The sequence below is a fragment of the Rhinolophus sinicus genome, chromosome 8, assembly GCF_057876585.1.
Source record: "Rhinolophus sinicus isolate RSI-liver-muscle chromosome 8, RSI-T2T, whole genome shotgun sequence".
In the NCBI taxonomy this organism is placed as follows: domain Eukaryota; kingdom Metazoa; phylum Chordata; class Mammalia; order Chiroptera; family Rhinolophidae; genus Rhinolophus; species Rhinolophus sinicus.
Window position 1 is genome coordinate 18,884,540 of NC_142508.1, and position 15,461 is coordinate 18,900,000.

A 15,461-nucleotide genomic window follows, 5' to 3' on the forward strand; every position below is an offset into this window, starting at 1 on the left:
GAAAATTTGCTGGAGAATAACATATATATATATACATATACATATATATATATATATAGGAGTTTAGCCTAACCAAATATGTTTATGTTATATATGAGGTCTGACAATTATGTTTGCGAACTCATCCTAGAAAAAGTGCTATATACCTCATTGCTGAGTATCACTAAGGTCACCTTCCAAGTACTCCCTTGGGGAAGCTGTGCACCAATGCCAGTGCCTAGTCTACCCTTCAAAAGAATTTTGGAACTCTTTTTGTGGAATGGCCATGAGAGCTGTCCTCGTATTAACCTTGATGTCCTGAATGTCATCAAAATGTCTTCCTTTCAATACTTCCGTTATCTTCGGGTAAAGAAAGAAGTCATTGGAGGCCAGATCAGGTGAGTAGGAAGGGAGTTTCAATACAGTTATTTGTTTACTGGCTAAAAACTCCCTCACAGACAGTGCTGTGTGAGCTGGTGCACTGTCATGATGCAAGAGCCATGAATTATTGGCGAAAAGTTCATGTTGTCTAACTGTTTCATGCAGCCTTTCAGTACTTCCAAATAGTAAACTTGGTTAACTGTCCCATTGGTACAAATTCACAATGAATAATAGATATAAAAAAAGGTTAGCAACATCGTTGTGATGAGTCCGCAATTTAATTGTCAGACCTTGTATTTTACCTGTGTTGTTAGTAAACCATAATGAAGCAACGGATATATTGAGACATTTATCATTTGAAAATGTTTTCTCGACAAAATCCACTTAACTCCGTTTTTCAGGGTGGCCAGATTTAGTACAAAGGATGATCTTTTAAATTTATTTTGTAGAAAGAAGTAACGAGCAGGAGCCTTCATGGATACTCAAGGGTGTTCTCTGTCACATAGACCAGGGTACCAGGGCAGCCATTGGAGATGAGCCAGTAGCCAATGGAGTCAGTTCTTCACATGAAAGGGTTGAAGTAACTCAATGGCAAGCCTAGCCCAAGATCAGAAATCAGATTGGTTAAAAAAATAAAAAAATAAAAAAACAAAAAAAAACACACCGAAAACAAACAAACAAACAAAATCTTGGAAGCATGGTTTCTAACATCACACTGCTAACAATGTGAAAAGGACTGACTTGGTTCCTTCGTTTGCGAATATAAAAGATGAGAGGTGACATAAATGAAGTTCATAATGTTACGACGAGGGTATGTATGGATTTTCTCAGGGTCACTAGTGCGTGCGTCTTTCACGCTTTACTGTAATATACTGATTGCTCACTCACTCTCGAGTGCTGTCTTTGGTGCAGTACCTAGGAGGAGAAGAGATACCCTCTGCCTTTATCAAAGAGACCATGGTTTTGGGAGATAGGCAGAGGGTCCACCCAGTGCTGAGTATGGGGCAAGTTCTTAATAAATATCTGCTGAATAAGTGTTTTGATCGGGGCTGGGGATGAGTAGTAAACGTGCGTGGATGTAGGAGGGCTAAGAATATGAAGAGGGACTTGGACCCCTGCTCAATGTTTAGGTCATGTTTATGTAAGTGTGGTCTTGGAGCTCCATGTTGAAGGAATTATATAGAGAAGAAGATTTAGGAGGAAGGGAACTTACTGAAAATAATGTGCAAAGACAGGATGGTGAGAAAGAACAGGGTGAATTTAGAGAACTGGATTTTAGGTACATATGACATTGTGTTGAAAGAGGAGAACAAAGGTTAGTAAGGGTAACTTCAGGAACGTCCTATATGCTCACCGAGAAGTTCTTATGTTCTTGTGTAGACACTGGATCTCAAACACAGCATTGCCATAAAATAGTAGAGGAAATAATAGTCAATACTTGTAATGCCTACTATGTACTAAATGTTTTACATGCATTGATTCTTTTAATTCTCACACATCCCTCTGAGATGAGAATTACTATTAGCCTGTTTTAAAGACAAGTGAAGTATAGTGAAATTAAATAACTCAGTGACAGAGCTGGGGTTGGAACCCAATGATCTGGCTCCAAAACCCACACTTCTAACAACTTTAATATATTGCCTCTTAATGCAGTGTCAAATTCGGTGTAACTTGCTATTAATAATGATATTTGAGTTATCTAAGTTGGACAATTATTATTTTCTGTGATAATACAGCTCTCCTTCACTTGCTTTCCCATATACTTTCTCAAGTTGGAGAAAAGAGATGTAGAAACAACTGGCACACTAGGAATTATGTGTAAAACTCAAAGTACATTTATGAGAGTGTGTTACGCAAGTGGCATTCTTTTTTTTTTTTTTTTTTTAAGATTTTATTGGGGAAGGGGAACAGGACTTTATTGGGGAACAGTGTGTACTTCCAGGCCTTTTTTTCAAGTCAAGTTGTCCTTTCAGTCTTAGTTGTGGGGTGCCGTTCAGCTTCAAGTTGTTGTCCTTTCAGTCTTAGTTGTGGAGGGCGCAGCTCAGCTCCAGGTCCAGTTGCAGTTTTCTAGTTGCAGGGAGCACAGCCCACCATCCCTTGGTGGGAGTCGAACCGGTAACCTTGTGGTTGAGAGGACGCATTCCAACCAACTGAGCCATCCGGTAGCTCAGCAGCAGCTCAGCTCAAGGTGCCGTGTTTGCAGGGGGTGCTGCCCACCATTCATCCCTTGCGGGACTTGAGGAATTGAACTGGCAACCTTGTGGTTAAGAGTCTGCGCTCCAACCAACTGAGCTATCTGGGAGGCAGCTCAGCTCAAGGTGCTGTGTTCAATCTTAGTTGCAGGGGGCGGAGCCCACCATCCCTTGCGGGACTCAAGGAGCTGAACCAGCAACCTTGTGGTTGAGAGCCCACTGGCCCATGTGGGAATCAAACCAGCAGCCTTCGGAGTTAGGTGCATGGAGCTCTAACAGCCTGAGCCGCCGGGCCGGCCCAAGTGGCATTCTTTTATCTTGAGTATCAATAGGGTAAAAAAGATTGGGACTGCTCTTATAGGAGATAAGAAGTCATTCAGTGCTGGATGTGGCAACATTGGGGATTTTAGTTAGAAAAAAGTTAAATATTCCTATATTCATGGAGAATATCACATCAGAATTTTTTTTAAAGAGATTATATACATGTCAGGAATTGTTGGTGATATTAATGTGAAATTCATAACTCATATGTATTTTTCCATCCAGGAATCTCTTTCCCCTTTGAATTTCCGCAATCATTTATCTAGATACCACTTAAAGAACTTTTGAGATCTTATCTATTACTCTTCATTGGTATGTACTGAAAATACATATGGGGTGAATCATCATTGCCATCATAATATCGAATTACCCATGCATTGTTCTGTGCACTTGACAAATATTTGCTCATTTAAATCTCCTAACAACTCTATTAGAAAAGTGTCTTCATTATCCCAGTTTTACTGATAAGGAAACTGAGGATTTAAAGGTGAACCCGCTGGAGCTCATTAGGAATTTGGAAGGGTTTTGGTCAGGTACGGCAAATGGGTTTCCACTTGAGTATCTAAGGAGTGGTTAAGATAAACTGATTGATTGGAACGCTCCTATTTTATTCCACAATTTCTCATTTCTTTCGTAATTTATGTATAGAATCATTTCCCATAGGAACTAACAATAATAATTTAAATACATAGAGCCCTTTAAGGACTTCCAAAGGTGTTCATCATATTCATTGCTAGGTCCCTATGTGATAAGTGAAGGAAAAGAGACATGCACAGTTGAGAAAACAAATAGGGAAGTGGCCTATGCATCCACATGCCTCTCTTGACCTCCAGACTAGTGATCTTTCCTCCACGCTGTGCATCTCTTGTGGACTCAGCAATGTTTGCCAATACCAGGTACCTGTGGTCACATCAGAGACGTCACTGTGTCCAGATGGTAGGAAGATTCCAGAGAACAGAGGATAGTAGGGATCTCTCCATCAATACTAGGGAAGTACACTCATTGCTGCTGTGTGGTGCAGATTGTGTTTATTTGCAAGTTACTATCTTATGTCACCCACTTTGTTTGATACATTAAACATTTTAGAATCTTGTGATTATTGATTTTAGTCAAAAACCTCTACAGGCAGAATAAGAAATTCACTCTAAGAAGGAAATTATACATAGAGTTGACATATGTAACTATGAGTAGTGTATATTTTTGGAGAGTACAATATGGAAAAGGGTAAGAAGGGTACAGCACAGAAATTAGTACAGCGTGGAAATTAAATCCAGTGTGCTGTGAGATGAAATTCAGGGAAGAGGGCCTGCGGAGAGAAGATAGATACAAAGGACAGGGATTGGTGTCAGGTGAATTTGTCCAGATAGGAAAGGGTAATCCAAGATCAGGCAGGGAAAGGGGCCTAAAGTCTATTAGAGAAAAGGAAGGTTTGTGTAGATAGTGAGGCTCGATGCAACAAGAAAACATGAAAGGTAGGTTTCCTTTTCTCCCTTTAAAACCTGTGATTCTATAAAAGTTAATTGGAGGGAAAGTAAAAATGAGCCGACACTATTAAGAGAAATGATGAAAGCTTCTGAGAGACATGGGAGTCTGGAAAAGACTACATTTCTGGCATCCTGCTGTCGTGCCACTGTTACACTCATCCCAGTGACCTGGGGGAAGTTTTCTGATCTGAGCAGAGTTGACACTTCCCAGCGACCATGTTCTCACCCACTGAGAGGTTCCCACCAGCAGCCCACATTGACAGACTCCGGCAGAGGTAGCAGAAGCAGAGGATAGGAGAGAAACTTGAGTAGGGCAGCGGCTTCAGCGTGGAGCTAAGATCAGAAGGGAGTAAAACTCTGAGGACTCTGGCTGGGTTGTTCTTCTGCCACATTTTGAGATGCTGTCTGTAGTTCATATTGTACAATAGCTGTTACGCTTCAAGACATTTACACTCTTCTCTACTAACTGTCATTCTCTGTAGCCAGTATTGGACATTCAGCCTATCAACTTTTATTTATCCAGCCTAACTTGGATCTCATCATGTACTACCTAATGTGCACAATAAAGCATATCTTCTTCCTGTACATACGTCTGGGCTTCTTTTCATGTACAAAATATTATGCTATCAAGAATGGCCTTGTGTGGATTACAATCTTCATAGCTCTTACTATGCACAAATTATTTTTATCTACCGTTTTTTTCTTAGAGAAAAATAAGCCCTGTGGACTATCTTACAAAAACGTTATTAACACTGTTTTCTAAACATTTATAGGTAGTGCTGGGACACCTGTCATTTTTAATGAGAACGGAGATGCTCCTGGGCGTTATGATATCTTCCAATATCAAATCACCAACAAAAATCCAGAATACAGAGTCATCGGACACTGGACCAATCAGCTCCATCTAAAAGCAAGTATCAGTGTAAATGCACATTAATGTATATTGTTCTCAAGGAGGGATGCTTTATTTTTAAATATATAACTTTTGTTAAAATAGATTTTTCCCATAAGTACATTTTTTTAGAAAATGCACGATTTGACCCTTTCTTCTGCCTTAAAATGTTACGGAGAATCTTAAATGTCTGTAGAGAAATCTGATCTCTGTAGGGACTTATGAAAGATTTCATTTCCTTTTGGTTGACTATATATATACTTAGGGAAATTTGGCCCTTTTCTGAAAGACTAACTTGTTCAAGTTTTTGTACTGTGTGTGTGTGTGTGTGTGTGTGTGTGTGTGTGTGTGTGTGTGTTGGTGGGTGGGTAAGAGTATGCCATGAATGATAAAGTTTGGGCTTAAAACTAAGTGTATTTAATCTTTGCTACATAATAAGGTGAGACCTTTTGGCTACGTCTGGTTGATGGAAGTGAATTGTGATCTGTATTTACATTACCCCTTTCAATCACAAAAAAGTTGATGTGCCCAAAATGATGTTTGTCATTTAACAACCCTTAGAGCTACCTGCTGTTCCTGTCTTACCTCCAGTGCTTTCAAAACCCAAGGTCATGTGAAGACAACATGGAGAGCCCAGCCTGAAGGGCAGGGTCCTGGGGCCTGGGGGGTGTCAAACGCAGCTGGACATTTGCATACTCAGGCGCCACAGCGCTGGGGTGGGGAGTATCTCCTCCCACTGTGGTCTGGTGGGGACAAGGTAGGGGTGGCATGCAGGATGGTGGCAGGCAGAGAAGCCCCATCAGATGTACCTGATTGGTGGGCAGCCCTCCTAGGAGCTCTCCTAGGGAAGGAGTCTTCAGGGACTTTGGGGAGAGCTGTCCTACAGGCATCCACCCATCATAAGGGGCCTGGAGCAGGAAGCCAACCCTGTGCTTGACAGATAAGGGAGGCCCAGGAAGTTGCAGGGCACAGGCCTGGCAGTGGCTGTGTGAGGAGGGTACAGGGTGGTTGAAAGCAGCATCTGCTTAGCCCTGGGTGAGGAATTATTTCACATTGGAGTAGCCCATGGTGCCACACCACTGCTCACTTGCTTCTTCCGGTGTAAAGGAGGGAGCTGCCCGGCAGTCTCAGCTGAAGATGGGAGTTCACTCACACAGCATCTCTTCTGCATCTGTAATATAGGACTATTTACAGGAACTGAGTGGCCAAGGAATTGCTATGACAGAAGTGTTTCCTCTGTAGGTAGTAAGACGCTTTTAAGATGCTTCCAAAAAAACTAGAAACATATTCTTCTACTGTTCTATTGTTTCAATGTGTATCAGTCTTTCCTCTAATGAAAGTATCTCCTCTTGATTCTCCCCATAACGCTGTGAGAGTTGAGTTCATTTCCTCAATCGATAATGACATTCATTTCCTAGCTACAGCTTATCTTAGCTAAAAGGCAAATGCTTATGACATACGTGAGGATGGGGAGAGAGATCATTTTTGTTTGTGTGTGTGTAACATGTGCACATATGCTTTTATGGGTTTATCCTACCCAAAAGACATCAATTTGGTAATTTAAGCACATTTTCCACTTCTGTATGTCCAAAGATAGCACCTGAAGAGGTGTGTTTATCCAGTATCAGTCACCAAAGTTCTCAGAAAAGAAGCAGATGATGAGAAATAACAAACCTAGAGTATTTATGATTCACTGTCTCTGAAATGACTTCCTAATAATTATCACACTTCTGCATTCAATAACGCAAAAAGACAGCTTATATTTCAACTACTGATGTACAGTTTACGACATGTAGTAGCCTGGGAAAATCTATCCATTATTCTACAACCCAAATTGACAGTTACCCAAACATAGCTTTGGTATCTCTGTAGGTTATTGATACCAATCTGAAAACCAGTAGCTTTTTTGGCAAAAGCCCTTTGGAAAGTAGACCTATCTCAAATAAAATAGACATGACAAGGAAGATTTCATCAGAGCTAAAATGGGAAGCTAATTTTATCCGACTTTTATTAATGCCAAACTGCCTACCATATTCTCATGATTAAGGATTTACATAACAAAATTAAATGGTTGAAAAATATGTGCACTACTATATAATATCATGATAGCTAAAATAATTATACACACAAGTACACGTACAGACAGCTCTTTATACATGCATGATATATTTATTATAAAACTTTATATTGACTCTCAAGCTGATCTTTTATGTACAGTTAATGGTGCGTGAAAGTTTTATATTTATTTTTGTGTTATCGTTCATAAAATACATCAAAACAATTTGTAAGAATTATTTCTCATGCATAATATGATTACTTGTAACTAGACAGCAGTGCTTGTTTTACTGAAGCAGGGAGAATGTACCTCTGAGAAGAAAAGAGAGTCAATTAGATTGTGCGGAGGTTATGTCAGGGTTGAATTCTGGAATTTATCAGGATAAACTAAACGATTGTTTTTCCAAGTCACCTGCTTGAAGGTGGAGGAGTGGGTGTGTGGAAATGACCGATTTACTAAAATTCTGCTTAGAAATTGGGCAAGGCACCAAACCAATTCTTTGCCTCACTTTCATCATATGTAAAATGGAAATATTAACAGCACCGACTTTATTTGGTTGTAATAAGAATTAAATGAAATAATAAAATAACACAGTCCAGCGCCTGGCACACAAGAAATCCATAAACATTACCTCTTATTAATTCAGTATCTCGTGATTCCGTGTTGTCAGTGGGAGGTCTGATGATACGTGTGGTGAGCGGATACGTGAAGGTCCTCATTGGAAGAGGCACTTGCTTTTGGAAAGTTGGCTTTAGAAAGTTCAGAGAGGAAAGAAAAAGAAAGTTCAGAGGGAATCTCCACTTTTGAAGTGCCAACAATTTGTTCCCATAGCTCATTGTTTCTGTCCATCCTTTACTGGCCTTAGTACCGTGTTTCCCTGAAAATAAGACCTAGCTGGACCATCAGCTCTAATGCGTCTTTTGGAGCAAAAATTAATAGAAGACTGGGTCTTATTTTAATGTAACATAAGAGTGGGTCTTTAATATAATATAATATAATATAACATAACATAACATAATATAGTATAATATAATACCGGGTCTTATATAAGACCCGGTTTTACATTAATTTTTGCTCCAAAAGACGCATTAGAGCTGATGGTCCAGCTAGGTCTTATTTTGGGAGAAACATGGTACTTAAGAAACATCGATCTGCACTTAAACAGTAAACTCTATGTAAGATAGATACATAGTTTCTTTTCCTATAGTAGCATGTGACAAGTTATTGTCACTGAGGCAGTTCATTCTGAAAGAACTTGATAAGTTCTTTCTGTGCGCATGATCTGTGCTAAGTGTTGGTACTAGTGAATGTGTGGTCCCAGCTGTCAGGGAGCTCACAGTCTAGATGGACGGACAGGCACTCAAACTCATAATTCTAGCGCGATGAAGCGGGTGCTTGGTTTTGCAATGGCAGCTTAGATAACGATTCCTAATCTGGCCTGACCACTGGTGGGGGTCTTGTTGAGGGACAGAGGGGAGTCCTCTTCCCGTACACTCCATCCCTCCTTATTCTATTAAACCAGGTTTACAACAGATTTCACATTCTCAACTGTGAACATTTATCAGCCAGTTATTGGACTAAACTCTGCTTCTTTTCTTTTTTTTTTCAATTAAAGTTTATTGGGGTGACAATGGTTAATAAAGTTACATCGGTTTCAGGTGTACAATTCTGTAATAGGTCATCTATAGATCACATTGTGTGTTCACCACCCAGAGTCAGTTCTCCTTCCATCACCATATATTTGACCCCGTTTACCCTCATCTATCACTGCCCTACCCTCTTACCCTCTGGTAACCACTAAGCTATTGTGTGTGTCTATGAGTTTTTGTTTCTCTTGAGATTATTATGCTAAGTGAAATAAGTCAGACAGAAAAAGTTGAGAACCATATGATTTCACTGATGTGTGCGCTATAAAACTGAAAGCAACAAAGGAAAAAGACTAACAAAGAAACAAAAACTCTGCTTATTTTCAAAGAGCCAATTTTTCTGGCTGAATTGCACCATAGGATAATTCTGTACTCAGAGTATATAATTAAGCATATATGAATGCAACAAATTGGTCCTGAATATATCTTAGTGGAGTGAAAGAATTTTTTAAAAAGCTAAGTTATTCTTTTCTTTTTACTCAAAAATTGTGAGGTCTTTTATTTCCACCAAAGCATTGTCTATGGTTCCAAATATTATTGTTTCTTTTTGTTTTCCATGAAACTAACATATGTTCTTAATTTAGCAATTACAGTCAGTTAATATAATTGTATGATTTAGGTTTTCTATTTGGTAATCTCAGTGCACACATGAAGGATGTATTATTTACCTGAGAGTGAATGTGAACAATTAGGTCCCTCCATGTTGTTAGACTGATTTTCTCAAGAGACAGGTGGTCCTTATTAGTGATTACAAAACACACTGTAACCTAGAGGTTCACAGTAAAAAGTGAGCCTGAACTGTAAAGAAACAGCCATATGCTGCTTTGAATCCACAAAGAGAGGGTATGTTGGGGTTATTGGATGGGCCTGAAATAACTCAGGGCTTCATTTCTATTCTTCCAATTAAAGTCCCTTTTTGTGCAGGAAGGAGACATGTTTTTGCTTGTTTTGTTTGCTTCTCTTTCTCTTCAGGTAAATAATGTAAAAGTAAATAAAAATAGTAAAGTATAATGACTTCACAAGAGCGTCACAACCACAGTTACTGGTGGCATGGTGTCAGTTGGAAAAGGTGATTTGAAGGAGAAAGGCTTCATTGGCCCTAAATTAGTTGTGAGTGGGCCACTCCATAGACAATTGTAATTCTTGACAAATACTGAATTCTGAGCGTTGGTTTTCCCATCTGTTAAGTGGGGATAATAAATGGGCTTCCTTTGAAGATTAAATGCACTGTAATCTGTTGGTTGAGAACAAAACCTCAAAGTCAGAAAGATGTTTGAATTCCAACTTTCCACTCGCGAATCTTATAGCCTTTGGCACGTTATTTTACCTCCCTTAGTCTCAGGTTCTTCATCTTCAGGGAAACAATCATCACTACCTCATCGAGTTTTGGGGATAATTAAAGGAAATTACATAAACGAAGATCCTAGAACACTGCCTGACACATATTCAGTGTTAAACGAATATGGTAATAATAGTTTTGTTTTGTTTGGCCAGTATAACCAGCCCACTGCAGAGGATCTATAATGAGCATTTCAATCTGAAATTCCATATGTGCAAAATCTTTTCTGCCGTTGTCTTGATGTTCTGAGTAGGAAGTAACAGTAAGAAGAGGTCCATACACCATGATGTCTTGTCTGTGCCTATAAAGTAAGCCCCAAATGTTTATTTTGGTATGGAAAAAAAAAGAAAAAGGGCTCCATGATGCCAATTCTTTGGATATGACAAGAAACTTGAGCAGAATTTCTGGTGGAATTTGGTCCCATTAAATCCTATGTACCTGTAGTTTAGTATTCATAACATGATATTTTAATTGAATATGTATGTTTCCCTATAAATGCACAGTTAAATATATGCTACACAGGGGTCCCTCCCCTTGCCTAGAATACAGGAAAAGAGAATTTCTGAGTCTTCTCATTTGTCTCATGGGTTTCCTGTTTTGGATAAACATCAAAAAATAATTTTAACCCAAATCATTATATTAATTAATTTCATGGAGGAACAGCTTTTCTATAATGAGGGCTATTACAATAGTCCTGACAGAGGAATGGATTGAATGGAGTTGCAACAGTGAGTGAAGACTGAACCCTTCATTTGCTTCGACTCTTAGGAGTCAGTCACACATTTTCTCTTTGCCTCTGTTGTCCCATTTGCAAAGCTGTCAGCATTTGAAAATGTTCTTTCATATTAATGTCAATGCATATAAAATATAGTCACCTCTATGCCATGAGCATTATATAAAGAACTTCCTTTCCTACAAAACACAAATGAGAAGTCAGTTCCCTGAGACCTTTCACTACATTCCAGCAGAACTTTGAACGACCCTGTAGTTCCTGCCTTTATACTTTATTCTGAAAATGCTTTGTTCTGCTTCCTTTCCTTGTTACAAGATGATTTGTTGTCAAAACTACATTCTTATTTATTAGACGCAATCTCAGTCTAGTTTTCAAAAAAGTCATTTTTGGTTTAGTACTTTTATCTCTGTTTTTGAGAAAACCAGCATTTGGTAAATTCATGTTTTTGACACATTGAACAAATGTCAAGGTGATTAAATTTTAACTACGTTCCTGCCAAGCCAAGAGTAGGTGTTCAATAAGTATTTGTTGACGATGTCATGAATAATCTGCCATTTTCTAAATACTGACTGAATATGGAACAATGATCCAACATTATTGATTAGAAAGTGGACTTGTACACAGATTATTTATTCAGTGACTGCTCCCTGCCAGGCAGGATGCTAAGGCTTTGGGGAGTGCAAAGTTCAATAAAATAAAATTCCAGATATAAAAGCATTTACAGGCCATTAAAGGCAATGCTGTACTTGAATTTAACTGCAATAAAAGCATAATTAGACAGGTGCAGATTAAAGAATAAGCTAGGGATTCAGAAGATATAATGGTTACCTCCAACTGGGGGGGCGGTGGATGCATTTTTTTGATAGATGAAATTCAAACTGGATTTTAAATCAATTTGGTGGCCAGAAATGGCTGGAATAGTATATAGGCCATGGAAAAATCATCTATCCATCCATCCATCCATCCATCCACCTATCCATTTATTCCAGAATAAAGTGCCTCAGATGTGCCATTTCTGTGCTAGGTGCTGGAATGATTTAGAAGTATTTCAGATTTAGTCCATAGTGTCACTCCTGAATTAGTAGCACTATACAGGAGCAGAATCCAAGGATATGCCTCTTTCATAAGCCCTTAATGCATCCAGCTGGGTTCCTTTAGTCTTGTCAATTTTAAACATACATTCTTATTAGTAGAGTAGGATTAGTGTTTTCAAGAAAGCATCTTCTTGGTCTGGAAGCTGGAGAATTGGGGAACTATTTTGATCTAACTGGTTTGCGATATCCCCAAGGAGATAGGTTGGGAGGACCCTACTATTTGGACGGCCTTATGGGAGAAGTCTGATATTCAGAGGTCTCTACCATTCATATTCTTGCCCATGCCATGTGCAGAGCTTCCCACACTCTGTATGTAGTTCTTTATAGTTGCCGAGTGGCTTCTGATGCCCACCTTTGAGAAGCAATATCCTTTGGATGGGCAGGCCTATCCTGACTATACCAAGACATCATAATGCCAGTTGGAAGTGCATTGATGAAGACGAGGACTGTTGCCTGTGTTTTCACAGGGAGCAAGAAAAGGGCAATTTATTTAGGGAACTGAGTGTGATCCTGAGCTGCCAGAACAGAGGGCAGTCTGAGCAGAGGACATCATGGGGAATGAAGAAAGATGGCTAGAAGCTAAATTTGATAGGGTCTCAAATACTATGAGAACACAAGTTGGTATTCTTTAGGCCAAAGTGCACTTTCCAACAGAGATATGCTCAGCTTTAAACTCCTGGAAATGTCTTTGGAGACAAAGTGTAGATTGGCTGGAGAAGAGGTTGTTCCATTACTTAGTAGAGGCTATAATTACGAATTAATTCTTTCCTATTTTATCTAATTATCTGACAGATTCTCTCTGCCTTATCTGTCCATCTATGTGGCTTGCACCTTATTTCCATAAGATATTTTAACGGACGTACCAAGATTTATCATAGTAGAATAACAGAAAAAAAAAGTGAGGAAATTAGGAAAAAAGAATAAAGGGATTTTAGTTAGTAGTCAAGTTTGATTTTTCTCATCAATAATTAGCCAGTGGATTCACCCAGGTTGTTCAGTAGAGTGAGCATTAATCATGCTACTATTTCAAGAACTTACAAAATTGTGCCATTCAAAATATGATTTATTCTAATTAGTTATCTGGATCTACTTTGGGGCAGATTCTTGGGGAAATTTAATAGTATCCAGGGAATTTATTAGGGGAAATATAACGAGCATTTTTTTTTAAATCTATCATTATTAATGAAAAAAAGGAAAAGTCACAAGTGTTTAATTAGTTATTTCAATAAATAATAATAAGGGAAAAGAAAGCTAAAAAACGATATTGGTCAAATAGAAAAGGCAAATCAAAGAATATGGTACAACTTTTAAAAAGACATAACGTAAAGTAGAAAATACTTCTTTATACCAACAACAAGAAGAGTAAAGGTAGATGGTGACTCTAGACTTTTGTAGGGATAATAAAGTTATAACAATGATAATAAGTGGTATTCTAATCCTTATTTTAATCTCAGGAAGTGTAAAGTAACTTCAATTTTAACATGATGAGTAGAATAAATAAGGTTAAAATAAGGTTGTAAACATAAAACAATAATCTAGAAAAGAAGAATAATTGGTAAAAATATCATTTCCTTATGGTAGATTTACTAAAATTGTATCCTAGAGTAATTTTCAAAAGCTCAATGGACACATCAGCATTACGTAAATTCTACAATGTACAAGGGAAATAGAAGGAAGACTGGAAAGTACTATATACAAATAGAATATACAGTCTCCAGCTCTGGATAGAGGTCAGTAGCTGATAAGATCATGAAACTAATACGAATAAAATTAATATGTCTGTTGAGTGAATCAAAAGTTTAACATGCCATCTTTCCTCAAAGATTTCACTATTTAAGGGAGGAAAATAAAGCCAGAAGCTGGAATCCTCTCCAAGTTCTTACACCATTCTAAGGAGGTTATGTATCCTTATCTCCAAGTGAGGCTGCAGAAATTTGCAATTGTGTATAAACTCAGGGGTTGAGATGTAAAAGAATGTTCTTTCTTCAAATCCGTAAAAAAATAACAGAGGTCTAACAGTGACATAACAAGGACACAGAAAAGTTCTAAATTTTATTAGTATTTGATTGCTTTTGTTTGTTCTAAAATAATTTTTAATTAAACGGATTATTTTGAAATAATTTCAGATTCACATGCATGCACTTGTAACAAATAATAAAGATCTCATGATCCCATCTCCCAGGTTCCCCTGATGAAAACGTCTTTAAACTTAAACTTTATTCAGCATAATTCCCTCAAAATGTATCCAAATGGTCACATTCCTTTTAATTTCTGAATATTATTCCAATGTATTGGTGTACCAAAGTTTAACTATTTGCTCTTTGAAAGACACCTGCAAAATAATTATGAATAAGCCTGCTATGAGTACGTGTATTTGTTGAATTGTATGTATAGAGAAACAGCAGGGAAGAGTGATGTCTCAGACCTGAACTAAGTCATTTTTATGTGACAGTTTTGGAAGCTACGTTTAACCCTTTAATATAAAATATTTGTAGAAAATAAGAAAGGGAAATGTTATTTCCACAGTATATACCTCAGATCTTTTATCACTGGCATAGTGAGGCCTTGACTGTATGTAGCACACTTACTCCAGTTGCGGAAAAGATTCCCAAGACAAAAAGTCCCATTTAAAAGTAATACCATCTGAGAGGTTTCCACTCAAGATGGCAGAGTAGGTTAATGCTGTGCTTGCCTACTCTCATGACCACACCAAAATTACAACTAAACTACAGAACAACCATCATTGAGAATCACCTGAAATCTAGCTGAACTGAATTCCTACAACTAAGGACATACAAAAGAAGCCACCAGGAGACTGATAGGAGGGGCTTAGACACAGAATGGGCTAATTCCACAGCTGTGTGTGACCATTAAAAATCTTAGCTGTGGAGGTCCAACTCAGAGGAGCAAGGAATCCCAGCCCCACACCAGCCTTCCAGCCCAGGGTTCCAGTGCCAGGGAGAGAAGTCTCCATAATTTCTGGCTATGAAAACCAGTGGAGACTGTGGCTTATTGAGCTGAAGGCAGCTGGAGTCCCTGGTGTTCCTCTAAAAGTGCCTGCCCACGAACTCACTTGCTGATGTACTCACTTATCTGAGCTCCAGGGCTGGAGCAGCAGCTCAAAAGGCACCTGGGACATACAGGAAGGAACTGAATTGTCTGGCTCCAAGGTGAGAGCTGGAGGGGCGGCTTTCTCCCATGGAGAAGTTCAGGCAGAATCCATTGCTTCTTTGTTGAACCCTCCCCTCTACCTGTGTACTGATGCAGGAGGACACCGAATCTGAGTTTCCATTAGCCTGGCTAACATCATTCATACCACTCTGGTGATTCCCTGAGAACTTGCC

At 38.6% G+C, this 15,461-nt stretch overlaps 1 protein-coding gene across 4 annotated transcripts in view; it reads left to right on the forward strand.

Moving 5' to 3' along the window:
* Window positions 1-15,461, forward strand: part of GRM8 (glutamate metabotropic receptor 8) — a 681,950-nt gene that overhangs the window by 551,964 nt on the left and 114,525 nt on the right. For all 4 annotated transcript variants that reach the window (XM_074315645.2, XM_019749052.3, XM_019749054.3 and 1 more), the window contains exon 8: window positions 5,131-5,267. In XM_074315645.2, coding sequence (XP_074171746.1) covers window positions 5,131-5,267 — 137 coding nt within the window. The remainder of the gene's footprint in view (window positions 1-5,130; window positions 5,268-15,461) is intronic.